Raw genomic sequence first — 25801 nt, 5'->3', positions numbered from 1 at the left:
GGAGAGGCAGCGCTCATTCAGAAGTGCATTGAAGTGCATAATGTCACTCTCTCCAGCCAGGTTCATCTCTTCAACACCCCACCGAACACAAATCATGCTGGGAATGTGTTCGAGAAGCGTTCTTTCATTCGGCCGGCTTGACTAACAGGGGGTGCAGAGGCTGGCATCACATGTTTCAAAACAGAGGAAAGACAGCGGATGATGTTAAAAGCCCAGAAGGTGTTTAGCTTTGATGTAGATCACACTCTATCCTGGGGTGACTGTGAACTGGCTGGCCCATGCAAGAGTACAGCTGTGAAAGGCAGGGGACAGTAAGTGTATATGTGTTTCACCTCTGTACGAAGCTCTGCCAGTTTCTTGTCCATGCTGGTACGAGCACCCAGCTCATCCTCCAGATCTTCAGACATGCGGCCCAGCTCGTCCTGATGCACCTCCTTCAGCATGTTCAGCTGCGTTAAAGAGATCGAAAGAACAGCACTTATGTAACATTGCAGGAATAAGAATGTGAACCCTTGGATTTACCTTGATTTCTGCATACTGCAAATGTATCAAATTTGATCTGATCTTCAACTAAGTCTAAATCAATAAACACAATCTGCTAAAACAAAAAGACACACAAACACTGATATGTTTTCATGTCTTAATTTTAATAGCACTATGTAAATATTAAGAGTGCAGGTAGAAAAATATGTGTACCTTGGATTTTCACTGGTTGACATTCCTTTTTTCAGCAATAACCACCACCAAACATTTCCTTTAACTGCCAATTAGACCTGCACAATGATCCGGAGAAATTTTGCACCATTCCTTTTTAAAAATCTGTTTCAGTTGAACAATATTCTTGGGATGTCTGGTGTAAATCACTCATGAGGTCATGCAAAAGCATATCTTTCGAGTTTGGGCCACTCGGTGGAAGATCAGATCGAATTTTATGACCACGTGTTTTTCCAAAATCACAAAGTCAATCCAAGAGTTCAGATATTTTTACTGCAAATATGATCTGGAGTAGAACCTATTGCCCTTTACTTTATTAGAGACTATCTATGGTATTCAACTACCTTTCAGTTTCTGAGTATGCAAATATATGTCTGAGGATGTCATTGGTATTCAAACAAATTATTATAACATTGCAATTGAGAAAGTCTCTGGGTTTTCAACTCTCATTTCACAGTTGTTGAAACTCTGTGAAAGTCTGTGCCCATTAAATTAACTTGAAATGACATTCGAGCTCTACAGCTAAAGTGTGATCTCTACACATGTCTCACACCCTGTGTACTGTGACTCAAATCCAGTGATTAATATTTGCTGCAGGTCGTGAGCTCACATAGCTAGGTGGGGACAGGCAGCTCATCTATTACACTAGTGTGTGTAGCATAGGACACACACACACACACGCATGCACACACAAGCACTCATGTATGCGTTACACTCTTCTTACTCATCTAATGGCATTCTATCGCTCATCCTTATGTGCTTCTCTTTTTAATAACTGCAACCCATTTTCTATTCCACATGTTTCACTCGCATTCTCTCCACTATAATGCAATTGTTTAAATTCAAGGTATATGATGCTGAATCAGTTCCTTATTCCATCTATGGAAGGCTTGTATTGAGATTTAATGTTTCTCTGAGTCCCATCAGTGTGGCTGTCTTTCATAAAATTGTGAGTGAATGAAATCCTAAGTAGGAAATCACAATCCCAAAACATCTCTTGAATAGAGGAAAACTGCCCCCTGGTGGAATAATATCAGACAACCATGAGGTGCATACATACTCGTAACAATAATGTTGATGTACACTACCCCATCAAAATTGCGGACACTCTTGAAAGAATTTTGAACACGCATGCACACACACACACACACACACACACACACACACACACACACACACACACACACACACACACACACACACACACACACCAAAACCCCCTTTGTGTTATATCATAGTTTTGATGGCTTTACTGTTGTTCTAATCTAAAATGTTGAAAATAGTCCTAAGAATGAGAAGGTGTGTCCAAACTTGTTACTGATAGTGTATGTAAGTGTGTGTGTGTGTCTGAAGCAAGTATGACTGTATGGAGGACTTGTGGCAGACTCATATCAGGAAGAATATAGATATGAGGAATACTAATTGAAGGAATTAATATTCCTTCAATTAATGCAATCTTAGTGCTTTCTTCTTACTGATTAATGCTGACCATAAATTGCCTGGAAAAAGGTCAGATGAAAGGCCCCTGATTTCATGCTCTTTTGACATGAAATTGCTGGAGATCAGTTCCTTGTGAGAATAGCATTTTAGTGGTCCACAAAATTCAAATACAGAGCGAAGCCAAAACACTAATGTTCTCCATTAAGCTCAGCAATTGTTGTCTTGACCAGCACTGGAAAAGCAACAACAATAAAACAATTTGTTTAAAATAGCTACATCAAACAAATGAAGCCATTAAGCTAAATGTTCCACAGCTGTTCATGATGTAAAGCAGCTTCATCTTAGTTTTCCATTGGTTTGGAACCATTGCAAGTTCCTGAAGAGTAATTGTGATGATACACTATATGCATGCCAGTTTGGTAAGATGGAGTCTGCCAGGACTAAAAGGAAATGTAATGTGCAAGTTGGTCATGCTGATCTGATTTGGAACGTTTATCTCGGTGATGTTCAGAAAGTCCACTTTGTGGCTGAATAATAATGAGGGTTCCTCACCTGCTTTAGAGTCTCGTGTTTGCTCTTGTTCAGTTCCTCATATTTGAGTTTCCATTGGCTCAGTTCAGCCTCCAGCTTCTCAATGTTCTTAATGAGCGCATGTTTATCACTGCAAAAGAGACACAAGACCGGCATGTTTTACATGCACAACACATCTTTAACAATGCCACAAAGGTCAGACGGACAAACTCTACAATAATAGCAGGAGTGATATAGGTTAGATTTTTTTTGTCCATTATTTTATACATCAGGTTTGCCGTGATGCATGTATAGGTGCCACCTGGATAATGATCTCTTACTCTCGTTCTTTCAGCAGGACCTTCTGGGACTCATCCAAGCGTAGCTGGAGGGCATTGAGTTTGCTGGAGTCTTCCTCCAGTGTAGCCAGGTCCTCCCACAACAATCTGCTTCGATCCTGCCGACTGAGAACAGAGCGCAAGCTACTGGCACTGCGAATGTCCCATGTGTCTGGAGCCTCTGACTTTGCCCTGAGAAGAGCCTCCAATATCTCCAACTCCTGAGAGGATAGAAAGAAAAAATAAACAACAGATAGACAGACAGAGAGAAAGCAAGAAATAAAGAAAGAAAAAAGGTAAAGAAAGAAAAAAGCCAAGAAAGAAAGAACCAACTTTTCACTAAACTGTCAAAATAAATTCATATTCCAACATTCCAAGACCATGAAAAGAAATTAAAAGCATACACATTTTAATGTTTTCTATTCTCCTTACTAAACCAAAGCAGAGGAGAGGCATTTTCTATGCCATCCACATAACTAATATCACATCACACCTCAGTTCCTGTGCATGAATTAAATTCACAAGCTCCTTGGAGATAATAATAAAAAACAGCTTTAAAGTTCTATGCTCCAACTGTCCTCTTTCCTTCCTACAGACTGTAGGGATTACATATCAAAGACTTGGCCTCAGGAGACAGACATGAGACACAAACTGTGCTGCCAACTTCCTGAGATCTCCAGAACAGTCACCATTGGGTAATAGAGGTAAGAGTGAAACAGCTCATTACCACCAGGGGGACCCAGACGAATACTTATACACTGGATAGTCTCAAATGTGGAAGCACTCAGCATGCTTGTGTGTGGAACCAGATATGGAGCGTCAGGAAATAGGATAGTATCTAACAATCGAGTTTGAATCAGACTAAGTAAGCTAACAGTGTTTGTTTATTCAGCAAAGATTGAATGTAGACGCCTACTCCATCTACAGAAAATATGGTTGTCTCGGTGCTGGCTTATAGAAAATGCAATGGCAGTTTTGCTCTTAGCAGGTAATCGCCACAGTGTTCACAGCAGTCAGAGAGACTCTTTAACCATCAAGGCCGACAGGGACCCCCTGTTGATATCTGTGTAGAAATATACATCCATCATTTTTGCGATTATGAAGGTCAAGTTTGACACTAACATTAATTTTTCCATTCCCTCTCTCTGCTGGTGCATGTGTGGGTGCACTTTCTTAGCATATATTTGACAACTAAAAACAGCATGAACAGGTTCATGTTAATGCACTCAGCAGATTAAACCACATGTGTAAAAGGTTTTATTAAAAACACATTAATGAAAAAACACTTGCTCAAGCAAGTCTGGAAATGAAAGGTGAATTGCTGGGTAGTGGGGACTGCCGCAGTACCCCTGGCTGTGGCCTCATGGGTGAAACATGCAGGGACTGTGTTGGGAGTGGGGTGCTTCTAATAATAGGACAAAAGAATTGAAACCAGCACACAAGCGAAAGCAGCAAGTCAGGTAAAGCAAGCGCAAGGAAGTGCACCAAACCAAGTCTGTGCTTGACCTATTTAAAACAGTGCACCTGGGCACAGAGTTGATATCTTAGACAATGGTCATTCTAAAGGTGTTTTATGTGGTCTGAGCATATGCTTTCATTGCAAATTCTCTTTTCTGATCATTCGCTATTTTTCTTCCTAACAAGGAATGATATGTCAAGCAAATTTTCTGTCCTCTCTGAAAGTGAAATACAGTCAATAGGGAACATTATGGAGGTTTATCATATAGCTACTGTGTGTAGAGTGGGATTTTAGATCAAAGATATTTTATTGTGGATGGGACAGACAGTGAACGTTGAGGTGAAGTTGACTGTCATGGCTGGTTAGGACAAAAAAAATCAGATACGCATGGAAGGGATGTGATTTATCACTTGATGCTTTCGCTTCACCCCTAGTAAAGTCACGTTGTTCAGCTTTTTTCAATGGTTAGTAGGACTGGGTATCAGTGGGTATTTGATCCATATATGTCACGATTAAAAACAACGCAATACACAACAAGATCATAGCAGGATTTTGATTGAAACTGAGTCAAACACGCAAAAGAGTCCCAAACATTTCTGTGAGAGAATTAGGTTGTTAAATCGTCTGGAATTATGTTGTGTAGTACAAGAAGAGAACAAATTACAATTGTGTTGTGTAATGTCAACAGTACAGCAATTCAGGAAGTCTGACAGGTGCTGCTAGTGAGGGCACAGCTTTAGTAAACCTGCTTCATTATTGAACTGTTGGTCATGATATGAATACACAATTTGATTAATAAAAATAGCGATACAGGTATCTAAAGTACTGATGCAATATAGAGAGGAAAAAGTATTGTGCTATACTGATGTAGGATTACATCTCAACAGCCCTAATTGTGTTCAAAATGCACCTGAATTACTGAAATGACCTTTTCCACTTGGTTCCTGTACATCTGGTTAAGGAAAACACCAACCTTTTGCCTGTCTGGTTTGTCAGTGCCTACATCTCTCACAGGCTCCTGCTCTGGAGAGCCTGGTCCATTGGTCACTCTCTCCTCATCCTGGTTCTGCTGATTTCCATCTGGTCCCATTGGCTGGTCTGAGTGCATGGAGGCCGTTGAGGAGTTTGATGCTGGTGCAGTGGAAGAATCAGTTGGGGAGTTCTGTTCAGCCTGGACCCTTTGGGCCTCCAGTCGCAGCTGTTCGTTTTCCGCCGCAAGCTCTTGCCGTTCTCGTCTTGCCCCCGTCAGCTCCTTGGTGAGGGCATCCAGACGCTGCCTCAGCTGCCTGACCTCATCCCGTGCCCTGTTACGCTCAGCCCGCACCTTACTCCACTTCTCCCTCCAGTTGGCCGTACAGTCTGACCACCAGCGCATAGTCTTCTCCATCTGAGCCGCCCGTGCCCGAGCCTCCTCCAGTTCACGCAGGCGCAGCTCCTCGCGGCTCTCCCAGTCCCCGCCACCATCGCAGCCCAGCCCTGGAGACAGCAGCAGAGGAGGGCTAGAGCTGGGTGTTCCTCCTGATGGGCTGGGCGTGTGGGTCAGGCTGTCCGGGGAGCGCACCCGATCCGGGCTCAAGCCCAAGCCGCACAACAAGCCCCCGCCAGACTTGGCAGCATCTGTCATGTGGGGGCTGGGTGTGTAGTTCATTACTCAGCCAATGACAGGTTCAGGGAAAGAGAAGACAGAAATGGAGAAGATTTGATCAGGATGCCATGATCCACTTTAAAATGATGGTCTTCTGTGAAGCGAAAGCAAAATGGAAAGCAAAATTTAGAAGATAGACCAACAGAGGACATACAGTATGCCAGCAATGCAAAACCTTTAAATGTCACAAAACAATTCAAAATTGGCTCTGGAACAGACAAAATATAAAGCAGCTCCTGTCCTCCAGTCACAGAATTACTGACTAACTGACAATGGAGGCACAAAAAAAAAACCTTCTCTGTCAACATGTCAATGCAATATGGCCAACAGTATTTAAATTGCCAAACAATCCAAATCACACCATGGCAACCCAGAGCAGCTTTGATTTAGAATTGCTTTTACTTTCTCACTCTTCCACACACAGGCTGTATTTACTTAAAACCAGAAAGCTGTTAGAGGGGTAGGAAGAGTATAGGGAGACAGCGAAGGAGGTACAAGGTCAAAGTCTTTAGCTAGAGCAGCCAGCATCTCTCAACTGCTGTGAGGAAAGAATTACAGCTTTACAGCTTCAGGAAGTAGGACCTCATGTTTGTGAAAAGTTTAAGGTGGTTTTTACAGAGTAAAAATATAATTTATTATATTTTTAAAAACAACCCTCCATCTTACTTTTAACTTATTGGCTATAAGGCAACTGAGCATATCATCTGTCTGGGCCAAAATGAAAATGAAGCATCACGAGACAGAATTGTTTTTTTTTTTTACATTTAGATACATGCAGACAATGGCTCCCTCTCATTTGGAATGATACATCCTCCGGAGGTCGCATTTCTCAGCCGCATACGTCATCAAGGCTGTCTTGTTTCAGAAAAGCGAGTAGGGCACTTCGAATGAGACCTTTCACGGGAATTCGGAGGATGCATGTGGTGTATCTTTGTTAGCACTCACAATCCACAATTCTTTGCTTTTCAACGGAAATGTCTAAAAAGAAATGACGCCAATTTGCCCGTAAATATGATGTTCAAACAACATCAAGGAATGTTAATTTCCAAGTTAAAATACCTCAGTAGATGGGTGCAGAGTATATAATATGTATAATTATATTAATATATAATTAAAATAAAGTATTAGACTAAAAGTACACCTGTAAAGTTTATTTTCTTTTCTCTTTACATCATTATAACTCTCCTAAAATTGACCTCATACATTACCTTCCAAAGAGCCTTTATTGTTCCCTTCTCACTCAAAGCGCTCACGCTTGTTTAAGAGTGACGTGCTGTCAAAGCAACCATGTTCCGTTCTGTTTTTGTTTGTCCTACAAAGGCTGTCTCGTTTAAACAAGGCTTAACGAGACAGTCATAGTGGAACACAAAAAGAGAAATTTTCATCTTCACATGGCTTTTTACTAGTGCTGTCAGGATTAACGCATGCGATTGATTTCAAACATATATTTATTCAACTCCGTGTGAGTTCTGAAGACTGGTTAGAGGGCGGAACCCTTGCGATGTGTCCAGCGGGGACATTACACTTGTATACACACACTACAAACAAACACACAACAGTGAGTCAGTGCTGTAGAAAGGACCTCTTATAAAACAAACGCTGATGGGACTTGTGACAAAAGTTAAGTTCTTTGCATCTCTTGAAGTCAGCATAAGCATGTCAATTCTTACAAGCATGCTGAGCAGCTTGTTCTCCCGTAGAGGGTCTGTTGATGCTCGAACTCAAATTTAACATAATTTCAACCTTGTACCTACTGCCTTTGATCTTTTAAAGCATCAGCTAATGATTACCAGACAATTCAGATTAATTATATTTCCATCGGCAGTGCCAGCACTAAAAGCATTACAAGACATGCTTTTCATATTGAGCATTTGCTACCCTGAAACACATCATGTGCATTCCATATTCAAAGTGAAAAGTAGGGAAGTGTGGATCGATTCTAAAGTATTGATACTTCCAATACTGATGTTGTATCAAAAATATTGATCCTCAATACACACTTTATGCACCACTTTAGTGAATAAAAGAAACAATTTCCTTCCTAAGCAGCAAAATCTGTACATTATCCCAAACTTTTGGCCGCCAATGCATGCATTTTATTTTGCATTAAAAGCCATCATGCCAATGTGTGCAGCTTTCAATTGTGCTGATCACCACACTACAGGGTCTGGTGTAAAGTTCCAGGGGTAAGTTTATATAATGAATTATTAACGCCCACACTATGTGTTGTGAGGACATCATTTTTCTGCGGCTGTAGAGAAAACTGGTGCTAAGATGGCACCTACTTCCAGTTCAGTCGCAGGGACCCTGTCCCTGCTGAGTAACGCAATAGAGATGAATGGGTATGCTAACTGATAGCTCTCTCAAAGTATTTTAGAGCTGCTTGCACTAAACAAACACCCACACTCCCTCCCACCTAGAGGAGCTGTTCAAATCCAGAGTACGTTTATGGGCCAGGCCTGTGGCTTTGTGAACTGCAGACTTGTGCATTACAACATAGAGGGGCAGGCAGCAAAGGCATAGCCTTCTCTTAAAATACCACTCATGCAAAGCCCCCCGCCCCGCCCCCATAGGTGCACATACTGTAAGTTTTGGTAGCAAACAACAACTGCTGCCACTCTGTGTCAAATGGGACAATAAATCAGGGCCCTGGATCAACAAATCGGCTCAGGATACATGGTTTATCTTCTGGGAGGAGATGTGTGTCTGCTTTCTGAGCTACAGCTGTAGAAAGATATGTTGGAGATGAAGTAGTTGTCATGCCGAAGAGCTTCTGTGAACAGGATGTGGAAGACAAAGTGTCAAAGCATGACAGCTTCATATGAAAGCACACCAGCAATCCATACTGCATGGATTGAAACCATGCTAGTGACAAAACATGAGGTGGCAGAAACTTTTAATTAGCTTCAGAGGCTTTCACAGAAGACCCTGATTAACTCTAATGATGCAATCTATGCAGCATCTCCAGGAGAAACATGAGCAGCATGGAAAAACAAGCAAATAAAGTGAAAGAGGTGAGAAAAAGAGTGCAAGAAAAGGGAGAACCTGCCATACTGCTGACAGCTAGACTTTGAGGATGAAGAAAGAGCAGATAATTTATTTAAAGCAAAAGCTAAGACTTGCTAAAAAGTGACAGATTTTAGTTGAAGGTTCAGGTTTGTCTTTTTCTTTAAGTAAAAATTTTAACTTATTCCATCTTTGGGAGTTCATCTGTACATATTTGACAACAGGGAAAACGACTCGGAAAATGTAACCTCGGTTCCCTGAGAGGAGGGAACGAGTATTGCGTAAGTAGCTTACGCTATGGGAAAACTCCGTTTCTCGAGCAATATTGAAGTCTTTATGTAAAACGCATTGCAGCTGCACAGCAGACAGTAATGAGCGAGGCAGCTCGGTCATTGGCTGTGCTGCAGCAACTGCTCGAACCAATGACGGGGCGACTCTGAACGCGCGACCAATGGGTGCGCGCCTCGCGTTCGCGCGCTCAGAGCCCGCCGAAATTAGCATAGCCAGGCTATATAATGGGCACCCGTCATACGAGTTCCTTTAGGTTCAATCGACTGAAGCTGAACTGACCAAGCACAAGCACGGCAGCTTACGCAATACTCGTTCCCTCCTCTCAGGGAACCGAGGTTACGTTAGTAACCGAGTCGTTCCCTATCGAGAGGTCTCTCCTATTGCGTAACTAGCTTACGCTATGGGAACACCATGTAAAACGCAGTCGCGTGCTGACTTCAGCTCTATAAAGCCAGAGGCAGATGCCTGAGCCTTAAAGCAAAGTGATTATTCCACGAGCCGGCCAACGGCGAGCTACATAATGGGATAGTATAGAGCGCCCTTCCAAGGTGGTCCATGGTGGGGCGCTCATAGTACAAACACAAGCACATATCTTATGTACTGAGTTTTCTATGTGCTGATATGCATAAAAAAAATCCTTTAAGTCAGTCAGAGACGGACCTTGTAAGGGAGGAGATAATGCTCAGCATATACATACTCCAGTCCATTCTACAGTCAGGCTGATAGAATGTTGGAATGCAATGAGGGGACCTGTAGGTTATAAAACCTGATAAATGTTGAAGGCGAGGCCCAGCCCGCCGCCGCACAAATATCTTCAATGGGTATCCCACTCGACCAAGCCCACGAGGAGGCCATGCTCCTCGTAGAGTGCGCTCTGACGCCTAAGGGGCATTGAAGGCCCTTGGCTTCATAAGCTAGCGCTATAGCATCCACTATCCAGCGCAATATTCTTTGCTTTGAGACTGCGAGACCTTTAGTGCGGCCGCCAAAGCATACGAATAATTGTTCCGTCTGTCTGAACAGGGCAGAACGTTCCAAATATACTCTGAGCGCCCTGACGGGGCAGAGTAAATTAGCGTCGCTTTCGTCTGCTGGGGACGATAGCACTGCCAGAGATATCACCTGTGCTCTGAAGGGTGTGGAGAGCACTTTAGGAATATACCCGTGCTTTGGCCTAAGGACAACTCTGCAGTCGTTAGGTCCAAATTCCAGGCAAGCAGCACTTGATGACAGCGCGTGCAGGTCGCCCACTCTCTTGACTGAAGCGAGCGCCAGCAAGTGCGCAGTTTTGCTGTTTAAGGTGCACGGTTCGGAGAGGTTCTAACGGGGCACTCTTGAGTGTGTCCAGGACCGTGGCCAGGTCCCAGATCGGCACCGAGGGGGAGCGAGGAGGGTTCATCCTCCTAGCGCCTCTTAGGAAACGAATGATTAGATCGTTTTTCCCTAATGAATGTCCTTTATCAGGATTGTGCAACGCCGCTATGGCAGCCACATAGACTTTGAGCGTGGAGGGTGTGCAGCCCGCCTCCAGCAGCTCTTGCAAAAAGGCGAGTACACTTGGTATCTCACACGATTTGGGGTTCAAGCTCTTGGTATCACACCAGTCACTGAACACTTTCCACTTTTGGGCATATAAGCGCCTCGTAGAGGGTGCTCGCGCCTCAGTGATGGTTCTCAAAACTCCACTGGGGGGTTCTCGGGAGCTCTGAGCGCGCGAACGCGAGGCACGCGCACATTGGTCGCGCGTTCAGAGTCGCCCCGTCATTGGTTCGAGCAGTTGCCGCAGCACAGCCAATGACCGAGCTGCCTCGCTCATTACTGTCTGCTGTGCAGTTGCAATGCGTTTTACATAAAGACTTCAATATTGCTCGAGAAACGGAGTTTTCCCATAGCGTAAGCTACTTACGCAATAGGAGAGACCTCTCGATAGGGAACTATGCTTCCAATATACTGTACTGTAAGGGATGAATATAGTACCAAAATTATTCACAAATGTCAATTAATCAATCCGATTAATGTCAAAGATGCATCACACAAATGCCTTTCAACTTGTGTCTGTGAAATTCTGAATTAAATGAACGTGCACCTATTTGTACAAATACAGACATATTTGTGAACAAAAATGTTCCCTTTTGTACAAATAAATCACAGTTTGTGGATGCAACCAAATGTTCCAAATGAAACACAAAATGGTCTTGTGAAGTATCAATTGTGCATTTGTGGATCAAGTGACACGTGTGCATTCATTGACATCTTTTTATGTGTTTTCTGTATTCATTCATTTGAATATTGAGACTTCCTTTCCACTGGTTTTGCCTTGCACAATCCACACGTAACTTTGTGTAATAAAAGCAGCTACCACTAGACGGTGGTCTTATTTTACAGATGTACCATCAGACAGGGTGTGGTTTATTCAGAAGGCCACTCTGTATGCAATGTTTAACGTTGTAGTATCCCATAGGGCTGTGCGAAATGGTGATATATATATTGTGGCGATGGAATAAAGTGTCAATCGCTAGAACTGTTTCTATATCGTGGTATGCAAATATCTGTGCATGCAATGGTCCACTTGGCTGAAGTTGAGACGATAGTGAGAGAGACGAACAAACATACACGAGAAAGATGAACAAACAGATTGGAGGACAACTCCGAAACAAGTCAAACACACGAGAAGGAATATATTTTAGCATTAAAATGCCCCCCTGCGATTTCCGCCTATGGCGGTCTCACATTATTGGACGAGAGCCATTTATCATCTGCTGTTAATAATGTTAACATTGACACCTTCAAGCTTTCCTTCCAACTGTTCTCCCGCAAGCACAGAGAGAGAAGTGATCACAATTACATCAGGAATTCATAAACAACACATTTATCAACAGTGCATTTATATCAAATAGACTATAAAGTTACCAAAACTGTTTCCAGTATCTAAAGGAAGACAAAATCCAAAACAAAACAGTGATTGAGGCCTTTGCTTCAGAATCAAAGCTAATTCTAATATTCAAATAGAAAAGCATATTTGCGTTTGTATTGAAAAAGAGATGCAGAGTAGATAAAACTTTTTTATATTTATTTATTGATAGTTTTTCATTGTAATGGACATGACAGGTCTTCCATTTGGATATCTCATTTAACACAATACGATTATCCAAACCTTACTGCATTGTTTTGTATTTTTTATTGAGAGAAATAAAAAGCATTAATGCAGAAGAACAGCAGCACAGCTAGAAATGCCTTTACAAAACATGAATCATGACAACAGACATACCATAAATACCTTTATATTAAGGTTTGTACAAGATCTGCTGTTGTAAGAATTGGTTTCCATGTTTTATATATATATAAATCTCCCAGCAAGGCAATAAATATGTATTCCATTAAATACTATTTCAGACTCAGACAATGATCATTGACTCATTGTTGTCTTTCAGATTTTTCTCTGTGCTTTCAACTTCAAGCACTGATTCACCTGCTCCCAAACGGGAGTGGTTCCAGCTCTAATACAGGATACATAAAATGTATAAAATGCTCCTTTATTGTTCTCGTATGTGAAGTCAGAAATAAGTAATATTTCCATGTATTCAAATAATGAGTGCAATAAACATTTACCTAAATAATTAACATAGTCTTCTTTTGGCTGCACTTATAATTGCTCAATCAAAAAATGTAAAGGGTCATTACCCTCATGTTGTTTCAAACCCATATGATCTAATTTTTTTTCCCCTGTAGAACACAAATTGTAAATTGTTTAATGTCGAATGTGAATGGGGACTGTGGCTGTCAGTCTCTATACAGACTGCCAAACATTTTATTTCTTGGGACGGGAGTAAATGATCAAAGTTTTCATATTTGGGTTAGCTATCCCTTTAAATATTTCATTAATCATTTTACAAAGACATTTGAATTTATTAAGGTTGTAAGAAAGCATGTCAATATAAAAATGACTCAAACGCAAGTCTAGTGGCTGAAGAGGTATTACATTTATATGCACATATACAACATTTGAAACTAACAGCTAATAAATGCAGGTGCACCTCTGCAACTTAATATCCATTGAAAAATACTTTCACAATGCTAACCTTTCAGTTTAAATGCAATGTTTTACCCTGAATTAGTCTTTGTCAGGTCAAACTAAATGAAAATGTAATGTTGATCTGTTTGGGTTGAAACAATGTCTTTAAAATACACATTTTATGTACACACACACACACAAACAATGGAATAGAACATCACACTTGGCACATTACTTGAGGTTACCCTTCCTCATTGCTACTGCATGGTGTAGTGTCAGTTGTCTGGGACTGGTACCTGTAGTCAGGGTAAGAGCAATCTGGACAGATTAACATAACAGATACTTCCTGTATAAAATATAATAGAAAAAAACAACAACATTGCTGCCATGAAGCCTTATGTCTTACCAGTTGCACAAAAGCCCTGCAGCTGTGTCCATCTTTTTGTGATGCAATCTTTGGTCCTCCTGTAACTCACAGCCACATACCTCCTCGGTGAATAAATGTAATACACATGGTTTACAAGGTTGAAAACATTTGTATTTCTAATGAATATCACGAAGCCAGTCTTCCATAACAACAGTTATGGAAAGTGTTAAAGAATGCTTTTGAAATTCATTTTTATAGCCTTATTGGACATTTCATTTTTTTTATTAAATACATTTACATGACATGAAAAAAAGAACTTTTTAGAACAGCAGATCTTGTTCAAACCTTAATATAAAAGGTATTTATGGTATTGTCTGTTATCAGGAATCAAGTTTTGTAAAGGCACATCTAGCTGGGCTGCTTTCTGCATTAATGCTTTTTATTTCTCTCAATAAAACAATTCTAAACAATGCTGTAAGTTTTAGATAATCGTATTGATTTATGAGCCCAAGAAGTAACAGCTTCTGACTGTGAGACACGATGCAACAGTGCCAGGTGTTTAGGTAGGGTAAATTAACATTTTTGTTTTATTGTATAAAGTACTGACAACATTTCTCGACATTTCAAGTCACGTAAACGTTTATCCTGGAAGGACAATGTTCCATGCCACACAACTGGGTCAACCGATGTGTGGATGGAGGACCACCGGATCAAGACCCTGTCATGGCAAGCCCAATCTCTAGACCTGAATCTCATTGAAAACCTCTGGAATGTGATCAAGAGGAAGATGATTGGCCACAAGCCAGGAGTGGCGTAAAGTCACCCCATAGCAATATGAAAGACTTGTAGAGAGCATGCCAAGATGCATGGAAGCTGTGATTGAAAATCAGGGTTATTCCACCGAAGATTGATTTCTGAACTCTAAGTTAAAAACAATAGTATTTTGTTGAAAAATGAATACAAACTTGTTTTATGTGCATTATTCAAGGTCTGAAAACATATTTTTAAGTTCTCATTTTATGCAAATAAATGCTCTAAATGACAATATTTCTATTTGGAATTTGGAAGAAATGTTGTCAGTACTTTATAGAATAAAACAACAAATGTAATTTTACTCAAACACATACAATAGTAAATCCAGAGAAACTGATACTTTTGCAGTGGTCTCTTAATTTTTTCCAGAGCAGTATATCACAATAGAATATTTGTTCCAGGAGAAACAAAATAGGGTGTGATTGGGGTGGGTGATATAAAAAAACAATGGTAATATGATTACAATTTTTGGTCAGTAATGATCTGTATATGGAATAAAACCTACACATTTTAACGGAAGTGATTCAAAAACTTGTGAAAAAATAAGTTCCTTTAATTATTTAAAATGATGCCTAATGTAGCCAAATGAAAGACCTGTCATGTCCATTACAATGAAAAACTTCATCAATAAATAAATATAAAAAATTACGTTTTATCTACTCTGCATCTCTTTTCAATACAAACGCAAATATGCTTTTCTATTTGAATATTAGAATTAGCTTTGATTCTGAAGCAAAGGCCTCAATCACGGTTTTGTTTTGGATTTTGTCTTCCATTAGATACTGGAAACAGTTTTGGTAACTTTATAGTCTACTTGATATAAATGCACTGTTGATAAATGTGTTATTTATGAATTCCTGATGTAATTGTGATCACTTCTCTCTCTGTGCTTGCGGGAGAACAGTTGGAAGGAAAGCTTGAAGGTGTCAATGTTAACATTAGTTAACAGCAGGTGATAAATGGCTCTCGTCCAATAATGTGAGACCGCACAATTCAATGCTAAAATATATTCCTTCTCGTGTGTTTGACTTGTTTCGGAGTCGTCCTCCAATCTATTTGTTCATCTTTCTCCGTGTATGTTTGTTCGTTTCTCTCACTATCGTCTCAACTTCAGCCAAGTGGACCATTGCATGCACAAATATTCGCATACACTTTATTGACACTTTATTCCATTGCCACGATGTATATCCCCATTTCGCACAGCCCTATGGGATACTACAACATTAAGAATTGTACTCATGCTTTGACTACACAAAAAGATATTTCCCATTGTGTCAGTCTAGAAACATGGTTAAGATTGAAGTAGCAGACTGACCTGGGACAAAGACCCGGATGGCCAAATGTTGGAATCATGTTAGCTAGAAACCGTCTGACATGTAACACAAACATATTGTTACCAGGAATTACACATTCAAATTGGCTTTTTTACCCTTTTACAATGTGACAGGACATTATCCTTCATTATATATGAGAAAAATTTAGACAAACATATCATTCATTCTGCTGACCTCAGACACTGTTTGTTTGAAGTGGCGTTGTAAACTTTGCATACAGAGTGGCCTTCTGAATAAACCACACCCTGTCTGATGGTACATCTATAAAATAAGACCACCGTCTAGTGGTAGCTGCTTTTATTACACAAAGTTATGTGTGGATTGTGCAAGGCAAAACCAGTGGAAAGGAAGTCTCAATATTCAAATGAATGAATACAGAAAACACATAAAAAGATGTCAATGAATGCACACGTGTTACTTGATCCACAAATGCACAATTGATACTTCACAAGACCATTTTGTGTTTCATTTGGAACATCTTCATTTGGTTGCATCCACAAACTGTGATTTATTTGTACAAAAGGGGTCATTTATATTCTCAAATATGTCTATTTTGGTACAAATAGGTGCACATTCATTTAATAATAAATAACAATGGCACAAGTAAAAAGACATTTGTATAAGGCTAATAACATGCATTTGTGAAGTTTTCTCAAATTGGTGGGTAGATGTGCCCATATTTATGAATGCATTTAGGACTTATTCATTGGTAGTTGTTTGTGTATGGTACAGCAAAGATAAAAACAGTGAAACAAAAGTCTCAAAATTAAAATGAATAAAACAGAATAGACACAAAAACATGTCAATGAATGCATGTGTGTCACTTGATCCACAAATGCATGTTCAATGCTTCACAAAGCCAATTTGTGTTTAATTTGGAACATCTTCCTTTGGTTAGACACGCAAATTGTGTTACATTTACACAAAAGGGAACAAATAAGTCTCAATTTGTACAAATCGCTGCACATTCATTTAATTTCACAGACACAAGTTGAAAGGCATTTGTGTGTGGATAGTAAGATGCATGTATGTAATTTATCGATTAAATTTGAATAATTTTGATTCTGTATTCATCCCATATATTGCGATTGCAAGTTCATAAAAAATATAAAAGATAAACATTACCAAAGGATTGTGTCACCTCTGCTGATAAGAGCCATTATGGCCAGCATGAATTTTCAATCTGATCAAGGCAGGTTTATGCTACTGCTTTGGGTCTGGTCTAGACTAAACCAAATAGCCATGGGGTTCACTAGCAAAACATTAAGAGGTAAGTAAACAATGACAGATCTTGTTTTATTTTGTTCAAATAAATAAAGCTCTTTGCTTTATTGAACAGATTCCAAAGCACTCAAGCACTTGATCAAATCAAGGAACACTTGCTTAATAATTACAATATGAATAGACCATACTTCATGCAAAACTACAAAGCCAGAGGTTAATCAAGGAGGTATGATCACAGAACTGTCTCTGAGGATGGAGTGGTTTACCTCCTGCCAAATGTTTTCCCCCAAACACTGCTCCAAATTTTTACACCCTCTACAGGAAATCATAAAGCCACAAATTTGCTGCCATCAGTTTGATTCACCATTGCTGACTCACCCATTTCAGGTCATATTTCATTGCCAAGGGAACATCTGGAAGCTTACAGTACCCCACACCACAACATAATGAGGCTGACAGGCATAATGGAGTGTACACAAAGACTAGTCCAGTTTATGCTCAAAGAGTTTGTTCAAAGCCTTTGCCAAGACAAAGTAGGTTAAACAGGGGTATTCTCTTCTCAAAATGAGAAAATCAAGAGAGAACTGCTTAAAGAAAAGATTATCTTTGAAGAGAAAATAGTGAACATTATCTGAGACCACGAAAATTAGCACTATTATGCTTGGCATTTCAAAGAAAAATGGTTAGAACAATGTGCAGTTGTGCTTCAGCAAAACTAAGAACAGTAAGTCCTTCTCAGTTTAAACATTAAATCTGAAATCTGCAAGACCTATGTTTCAAGTGACAAGAACAGTTCAAACATCTGAGACCACACACCAAGGACCAATATCTCATCTCCCCCAACTCAGCAACCAAAGAACTGCAAATCTGAACGTCATAACAGCCCACCAGTGAGGAGTTCTTCGATGCAGGGACATCAAATAAACCACCTGTTGAACACTATTAATTGTCTTTTTTTTTTCTCTCCAGTGGCTCTGTAGCTTGGAGGTGCCCATGGGAAAACTGAGGAGTGTTGTCATTCACAGGACCCAGAGAAAGTTAAATCCGTTCTGATGGCTGTGGACCATTTCACTTCAGAGGACCTACTGTCACTTCTTGACATAAAGCCAGTAGTAGAACTCTTTTGTTCCTTGATTCATCAGCCATGCCTGTCGTAACATAGCTGCAGGAGAACTCTTAAATCAGGACAAAGCAGAGTGTTTTCATAAACTCAGAGCTGTGAGTGAGTGTGCTTTCAACAGGTCCACGTGAATTCTGAACCTTAATAATTACAAAGAAAGCTTTGCAGATTTCTGTAGAATTAGGGTCAGTTTACATCAAATGCATTTCTGCATCAGTCTACACTGTTTTGCCATTGTTTTTCTACTATCAACATGCGCTAGATAGCAACTTTGATTGTTACACCATGTCTCAGTTTTCTGTTTAGTGTTTTTGAAGAAGTACCACATTTTTTAGATGTTGTATCAAGTTATAGGGTTAGTTCACCCAAAAATGAAAATTCTCTCATCATTTATTCATCCTCGTGCCATCTAAGATGTGTATGACTTTAATTCTTCTGCAGAACACAAACAAAGATTTATAGAAGAATATCTCAGCTCTGTAGTTCCATTCAATGCAAGTGAATGGTGACACAATCTTTGAAGCTCCAAAAAGCAGATAAAGTCAGCATAAACAATCCATCAAACTCCAGTGGTTAAAATCAATGTCTTCTGACGCGATCCAATCAGTTTTGGGTGAGAATAGACCAAAATGTATCTCCTTTTTCACTACCTTGACAGCAGTCTCCTTGGCGATCATGATTTCAAGCTCGATTATACTTCCTATAGCTTGAAACCATGATTGTGCCTAGAGACTGCAAAGGCAAAATGTACAGTGAAAACAGTTATATTTTGCTCTGTTCTCACCCAAAACTGACTGGATCACTTTAGAAGACATTGATTAAAACACCGGTGTCTTATGTATGATTACCTGTATACTGACTTTATCTCCTTTTGGCCTGGCCACCATTCACTTGCATTGTATGGACCTACAGAGCTGAGATATTCTTCTAAAAATCATTTGTTAATTTGTTTTCAGCAGAAGTCATACAAATCTCCTCAGTAGATGGGAGTAAATATTTAATATGTAAAATTATAATAATATATAATTGTTGCAGGGCGGAGGGCGGGGCCGGTTCGTGATCATACACACCCGGTCCCTTATCAGGCTAATCAAGCCTCCGAGAGGGATAAAGGTCGACTGCGGAGGATTGTGCGGGAGAGAGAGATCGTTAACATAGGCTTGATTAGCCTAATAAGGGACAGAGTGTGTATGATCACGACCCGGCCACGCCCTCCGCCCTGCCACAATAATGTAAAAATTATTATGAAGTAAATATAAAAGTACAGCAGCAAAATTATTTTTTTTCTCTACATCGTTATAACCCTCGTAAAGTTTAACACAGAGATTCCATTCTCACCAGGCAGGTTGAGAACGATGAGTGCTGTCATAGAAGTCATAAAACGTTCCATTTGTCATGCGAAGGCCATATTGTTTAAACAACGTTAATTTGAAGTTGAGGACGCTAGGTATACTGCTGCCTATAAAGGACGTGTCCTACCTAGCACCATTCTTTGAAACAAGATGCAGCTAATATCAGTTCAGCAGCTAGGAAACAAAATCCTCTTTTCCACCACAGGCCGAACAGGTCGAAGCATGGTGAGGAATGATTCCTGAACCATTTCATTTCGAGCACGGTTCGGCACAGCACAATTAAAAACCGTTCCTGGCACGGTTATCAAACCTCGCTTAACCGTGCTTGTGGAATAGCTTTAGTACGTGCCGACAGTCACGACTCTCAAATTTGCCAATGCCAAGGTAACTCATTTGTTTTTTAGACAAAGGCAAACTTCACTATTTTGAGGTTAATAAAATGTAATAACAAAAATAGTGTATGTTTGGTGCATCTTCATGATTTTATGATGATGGTTTAACTAGTATAGTACATTATTTTTCTACACCTATTTCATCAGGGAGGTCAACGATAGCTAGCTCATTAAAACTCAGAGAATATATAATTATTTTACTCATATAATATTTTGTCAATAAATATCCTTATATTTATCAGCTAGTCTGGAAACGTTTACCTTTATGCGAGTTTGTATCTGGAAGCATGCACAAAAATGAAAAGTAATTAATATGTCAAATAAAAACATACAACTTTAAATAGTAATGTATTGCAAATAGAAATTATGTAATAAATTGGGCTGTCAATTGATTCAAATGTTAAATCAAATTAATAGCAATTAACACAGTATGTCAATATTTACGGAGAATGTACTATTCACACAAAACTTTAATTGCTCCAATTGTAGGAACATACCTTATTATGTCATTTATGTTTGGATCAGGGGCATGAATAATTGCCTTAATCTTTTAACAAATTTAAAAATAATGAATGGCACAAAGTTAACACAATATATCGACAGTCCTAGTAATAAACTAAATTTGTACATACATAAAATTCTACAAATCCCCCTTTGTGTGTTTATTTTATTTTCAAATGTAATCATGCTTTTAGCTACCAAGAAGACTAAAAGTACTCTCAGCTTTAACACATATTTACCAAAATAACAAAAAATGTCCCTCAAAATCAGAGCAGAAGATGTGGAAAATGTCTGCAGATTCAATCTGGGCTTGGATTTGTCTGAAAACAAAGAGAATCCACCATGTGGAATGGTGAAGCGGAGCTAAAAATAATATATTATTGGGATTGAGAGCATAGAATCACTCTACTCAACATGATATTGATATTCAAGGAAAAGTCACTCTACAGAAATGTTCTGAAATATCCAAACGATGACAGAACCCAATGTATTTATTTATATACACTACTTTTCAAATGTTATAGGCACTTGGGAATAATGTTGCATAGTGAGGATGTCTTCAAAAATAATGACATAAATAGTTTTCATTTATCAATTAATGTCATACAAAGTCCAGTAAACATAAAAAAAGCTGAATCAATATTCGGTGTGACCACCTTTGCAGCACATAATCTCCTAGGTATACCTGGATACAGTTTTTCTTGGTTGTTGGCAGATAGGATGTTCCAAGCTTCTATTTAGGCTGTCTCAATTGCTTCAGTCTCTTCTTGTAATCCCGGACTGTCTCAATATTCAGTGGGGGGCTCTGTGGGGACCATGACATCTGTTGCAGGACTCCCTGTTCTTCTTTTCTATTTGCCAAATACATTTTGGGAGTCTAAATTGTAAATTTCCCATTCACACACTAAAGCTGAATATATAAATAACCATCTTAAGACAAATGTTTTTGTGAATCATCTTATGTGCCTAAGACCTTGGCACAGTAATGTACATGCTCCTTTACATAAATTAGAAATGTTCTGTACTACCATTAGTGGATTATTTCAGGCGCATGAAAGTGAAAGCACACCTTGACAGTAACCCATGATCATTGTGGTTTTCAGAAGAATTTTCCCTCTAAAGGAAATGGAAGTTTGTGTGCTCATAGTGCATGTGGTCTCTGACCGCAGACTGTGAAAGTGACAACAATAATTTCACGTTCCACACAATCTTGATAAAAGATCTTCCGGTGTTTCGGAGGAAGAAAGAGTTCTTGCCAAGTGTAAATAAGCATGTCTTAAAAGCTGCTTATCTCTACAGCTAAGTGAACTTGCTGAAAGGTTTAAGGTCACAGCCAACAGTCTTTAAAGCTACACTATGTAACTTTTGGTCCTCTTGCAGTTGAAGCATTAAATGGCAAGTTACTTGCGGAGGAACATTGTTTATGTAATTACATGAGGCTCTGTTCTTCTGCGTGGATGAATCTGATGGCTGGTGTAACCATGGTTACAGGTGATCATCTTATCAAAGTGAATGTCACTAATGACATCCCCTCAAAAAATAAAATAATGAAAGAAAGAAAAAGATGGATATCTGAAAAATATATCTTACGAGCAGGTAAGTAGCATGTCTTCCACTGTTGTTTTGATTTATTTAAAACCCTTACCACGCTTATTACTGGACATATTCATGCGCTGTAGTAGCTAGCAGGACCTAAATTTCTTTATTTACAGATTTGATGTAAACACGCATGGACGACTACAGATGTATGCAATTTCCCGCCAAATCCATCCGGACAGGTCTAAAATACAAATATTTATAGGCTTACCATAGTCAATTGAGGTAAGGCAAAAACATGGTTTGGAAGACAGATTGTTGGTTTATTTGATAATAAATTAAATTTTGTTAATTTCTAACAAACCAATCTTACATAGTGTAACATAAAAACAGCATCCCATCTAGACAGTGGTCTAGTGGTTCTAACCTCAGATGTTACCAAAGTGCTTTACACTGTGTCCCAATCACCCATTCACCCACACACTCATAGACCAATGGCAGCAGAGCACAGCTTTACAATATCTGGTTTTATACAAGTACCCAGCTGAAACAATTGTCAGCAACCAGACACCGCCATTTTACTTTAAACATCAACCCACTGGACTAAGCCAAAACCACAAGCATTAGAACTCATATACCCTGTTTACATCTGTCATAAGATGCGTCTCGGGTGATCCAAACACATGTGGACAGGTGAGATGCATCACTGTGTACAGCTAGTTACTTAAATGCCTCTCCTGTGACCATTTGTGATTACATTTCGACGGAAGGGACTCTGTGTTATGACGACATACATCAATAACTATGTCAGTCTATTACTGCATGATGATAAACTGCTACAAGTAAGAAAAGACAAAGAAAGCACGCAAAAAATGGCACGCTATTTCTCCCAGATCCAGCTCAAATTTTATGCAACCACAAAAGCAACATTTTGAGCAGCCTTGTCCATTATTTTAGTGAATTAGTTGTATTAACCTGAGCTGCAGATATTCATGCTTCTCATAAGTGTCCCTGAATATTGATATCAGACACACTGAAGAAGATCCGTGAAATTCTCATGCTTGTGTATATTTACACTTTTTAAAATGTTCTGATCAGATGGTCATTTCCTTTTAAACAGCTAGTAACCGGCAAAGATTAAACTCTTGTTTCAGCGCAGCAGTTGATTGACAGGTGAGGGCATTTGCTTCACTGCTGCTGTGACGCATACAGGACGGATGATATATGCGATGATATGCGTTTTTTACCACATTTGTATGTGGTTTTTGTGATCCGATAACAAATATTTTAGACCCCATTTAGACCTGTATTCAGCACTGACCAAATGTGATTGGATTACCAAAACTGTATCTGAATATTAGGTGTAAACAGGGTCTTAATGCAGCCTAGAAAAACAGAGACATTTGAAGGTTTCATTTTGTGGTCTTATATCAATACAAAATAATGTTCATTTTTCAACTAGACATCACAATAAATACCCATCAATTCTAAATAAATAGAAGAAAAGTATTTTCTCCACAAAAATGTATGAAGAAATGACAGAACGTGTAAACAGGTTCAGCTTTCCTTTGTCAAGCTTGTCATTAGCTCACACTGAGGCACCACTGATTAAAATGCTAACGATTCACAAACCAGAAAAATGTAGACATGCCAAAACTTCCAACTAAAGCCCCTCCAGGCATGTTTTCTGTAAAGACTGTAAAATTGAGCAATGGAATATCTGCAAAATCTATGCACAGTACGACACAGGTGATTGACAGGGCGTGCTTTTATGTGCCCAGACTGTCATGCAAAGATCAAAGAGAGTAAACTGTCATAAAAAATGTTTATACTGTTAATCAAATAGAGCATTAGTAGCATATACAGAAATTTCCATCAGTGATTAATCATTTCTAAACAGAATCTTGAAAATGTTAAATAAATCACAGGTTTCAAGCTTTAAATGTGAACATATGTTTTGTAGCAACACTATATACACTACTAGCCATGAAATCTGTAGGTCAAGCATAATACTGGGGTTAGCAGTGTTTAAATAAATTTGGTTTGAGAAATGGGTAACATATGGAGTGTCTGTTTTGCAAGTTTGGAACAAATTTCTTTGGACACCTTTATGGTGAAGCAGATTTCATTCAACCAGAAAGAACATAATATATCTGAAGGACATCAGCAAGCCAAGAAGAGAGTTTGTCGTTGTACCAGTTTCATAAAAAGGCCTCTTTTTCAAAGCTCAAGGTTCATGGTCATGTGTTTTTGTGATATGCTGTCAAATTATTTACTGAAAAAATGTGTCTTGTAATGTCAATAACCTACATGCCCTCTAAAAAACTGTGCCAAATCCTAGTTATATGACACTTTCTCACATCCTGTGAATGAAAACTACAAAGAGAGGGACAGATATCAGTTCACCGACTTTGCAAGACATCAGGAAAAGGTTCATTTAGTGGTTACCCCAACCTGTCACACTCTTTGAGTGGCCTCTTGTGAAAGTAATCATTGGTAATTTGATCAAAGCCTGAATCCCAAGAGGATTTTAATGGATCAGTGAGTTAGAAGCTTTACATAGTAGTGTTGTGCCGATGGACGATATCATCGTCCATCGTGATAGCTGACCAACATCACGATGTCGAGCCACCATTGTGATGCCATGCCCCTTTTGCGAGTCTTGCTAGTGTGACTCACTAATCCAAGTCTCTTCTATAGTTAACCTAAAAACTTTGCAGGGATTGCTCTGTAAATTAAATTGAGAATATAACTAATGCATATATGCTATTTTAAATACTGTAGTATATGCCAGAGACGTGACGTGTTAGTCTGTGAAAATACCGTGTCAGGCAGGCTGCACAAATATTGATCTTGACATTGTTAGCTTCTTGTCTTTTTTTTTACATGTCTTACACTGTACATTTAGATTAAAATATTTTATGTTGTAGGCTACTAGAAAATAGACTTTATTAATTAATTATTAGTAGTTGTAGTGTCTCAGATCTTGCTCATTGTCACATAGCTCTTGTATACACTGAAGCGGCAGTTTAAGATAAACCCAGACCAGCGTACATCAAATAACTTTTGTCTGGTTAATACTTTTAAAGAAAAATTTCCTTGGCCATAAATCCATAATGTCAAATCAAATGAAAGAAACAAGGTGAATATGAATAACACACATTTATTAAAACATAGAAGAACAACAAATAAAGAACTAGAAAACGGTACAACACTCAGACCGAAACTCGGCATTAACATTTCACTTATAATTAGCAGCACAATTAACTTCAGCACAGGCTACAAAATAAATTATGTTATTGAAATATTGTAAAGTGGTCATATGAACTACACAAATGAACGTTTAAAAAATAATATGCAAAATCGAATAGCTCCGCAACGGATGGCGAAAAATGCGTAAAGAATTGTAATATCTTTCACCATAGACCATGTTTAAATTTCGATGTTTCTGGCCAGAAATACCAACATATTCACTTTATCTGGTTTTAATAAGCTGCGGATTGGAGTAACTACACTACCCGCTGTGCTGAAGACCAGCTCTGATGGAGTACTGGTAGCACATATGCACAGATATTTCCGTGCTAATCTTGCCATGAACGGAAACCTTTTGTCGTTCGTTTTCCACCAAGTCAGCGGGTCCTCTTCCCCATCAATGGCCATTTCCTGCAGGTACATGGTCATTTCTGCCTCGACCTTTTGCTCATCAGTGAGTAAATAACGAAATTATAGTTTTTAAGTGGAAAATAG

The 25801-nt window shown here is 39.2% G+C and overlaps 1 protein-coding gene across 9 annotated transcripts in view; it reads right to left on the bottom strand.

The window, feature by feature from the left end:
* Nucleotides 1-25801, bottom strand: part of LOC127622779 (coiled-coil domain-containing protein 102A-like) — a 100711-nt gene that overhangs the window by 34976 nt on the left and 39934 nt on the right. For all 9 annotated transcript variants that reach the window (XM_052097067.1, XM_052096898.1, XM_052096979.1 and 6 more), the window contains 4 exons: nt 5435-6200; nt 3006-3223; nt 2707-2815; nt 333-449 (listed from right to left, as the gene is read on the bottom strand). In XM_052097067.1, the coding sequence (XP_051953027.1) occupies nt 333-449; nt 2707-2815; nt 3006-3223; nt 5435-6109 (1119 nt within the window). In that variant the 5' untranslated portion in view covers nt 6110-6200. The remainder of the gene's footprint in view (nt 1-332; nt 450-2706; nt 2816-3005; nt 3224-5434; nt 6201-25801) is intronic.

Source organism: Xyrauchen texanus, chromosome 1 (assembly GCF_025860055.1).
Source record: "Xyrauchen texanus isolate HMW12.3.18 chromosome 1, RBS_HiC_50CHRs, whole genome shotgun sequence".
Lineage (NCBI taxonomy): Eukaryota > Metazoa > Chordata > Actinopteri > Cypriniformes > Catostomidae > Xyrauchen > Xyrauchen texanus.
The sequence above is the reverse complement of the archived record's forward strand: the minus strand, read 5'-3'. Positions and strand labels throughout refer to the sequence as shown.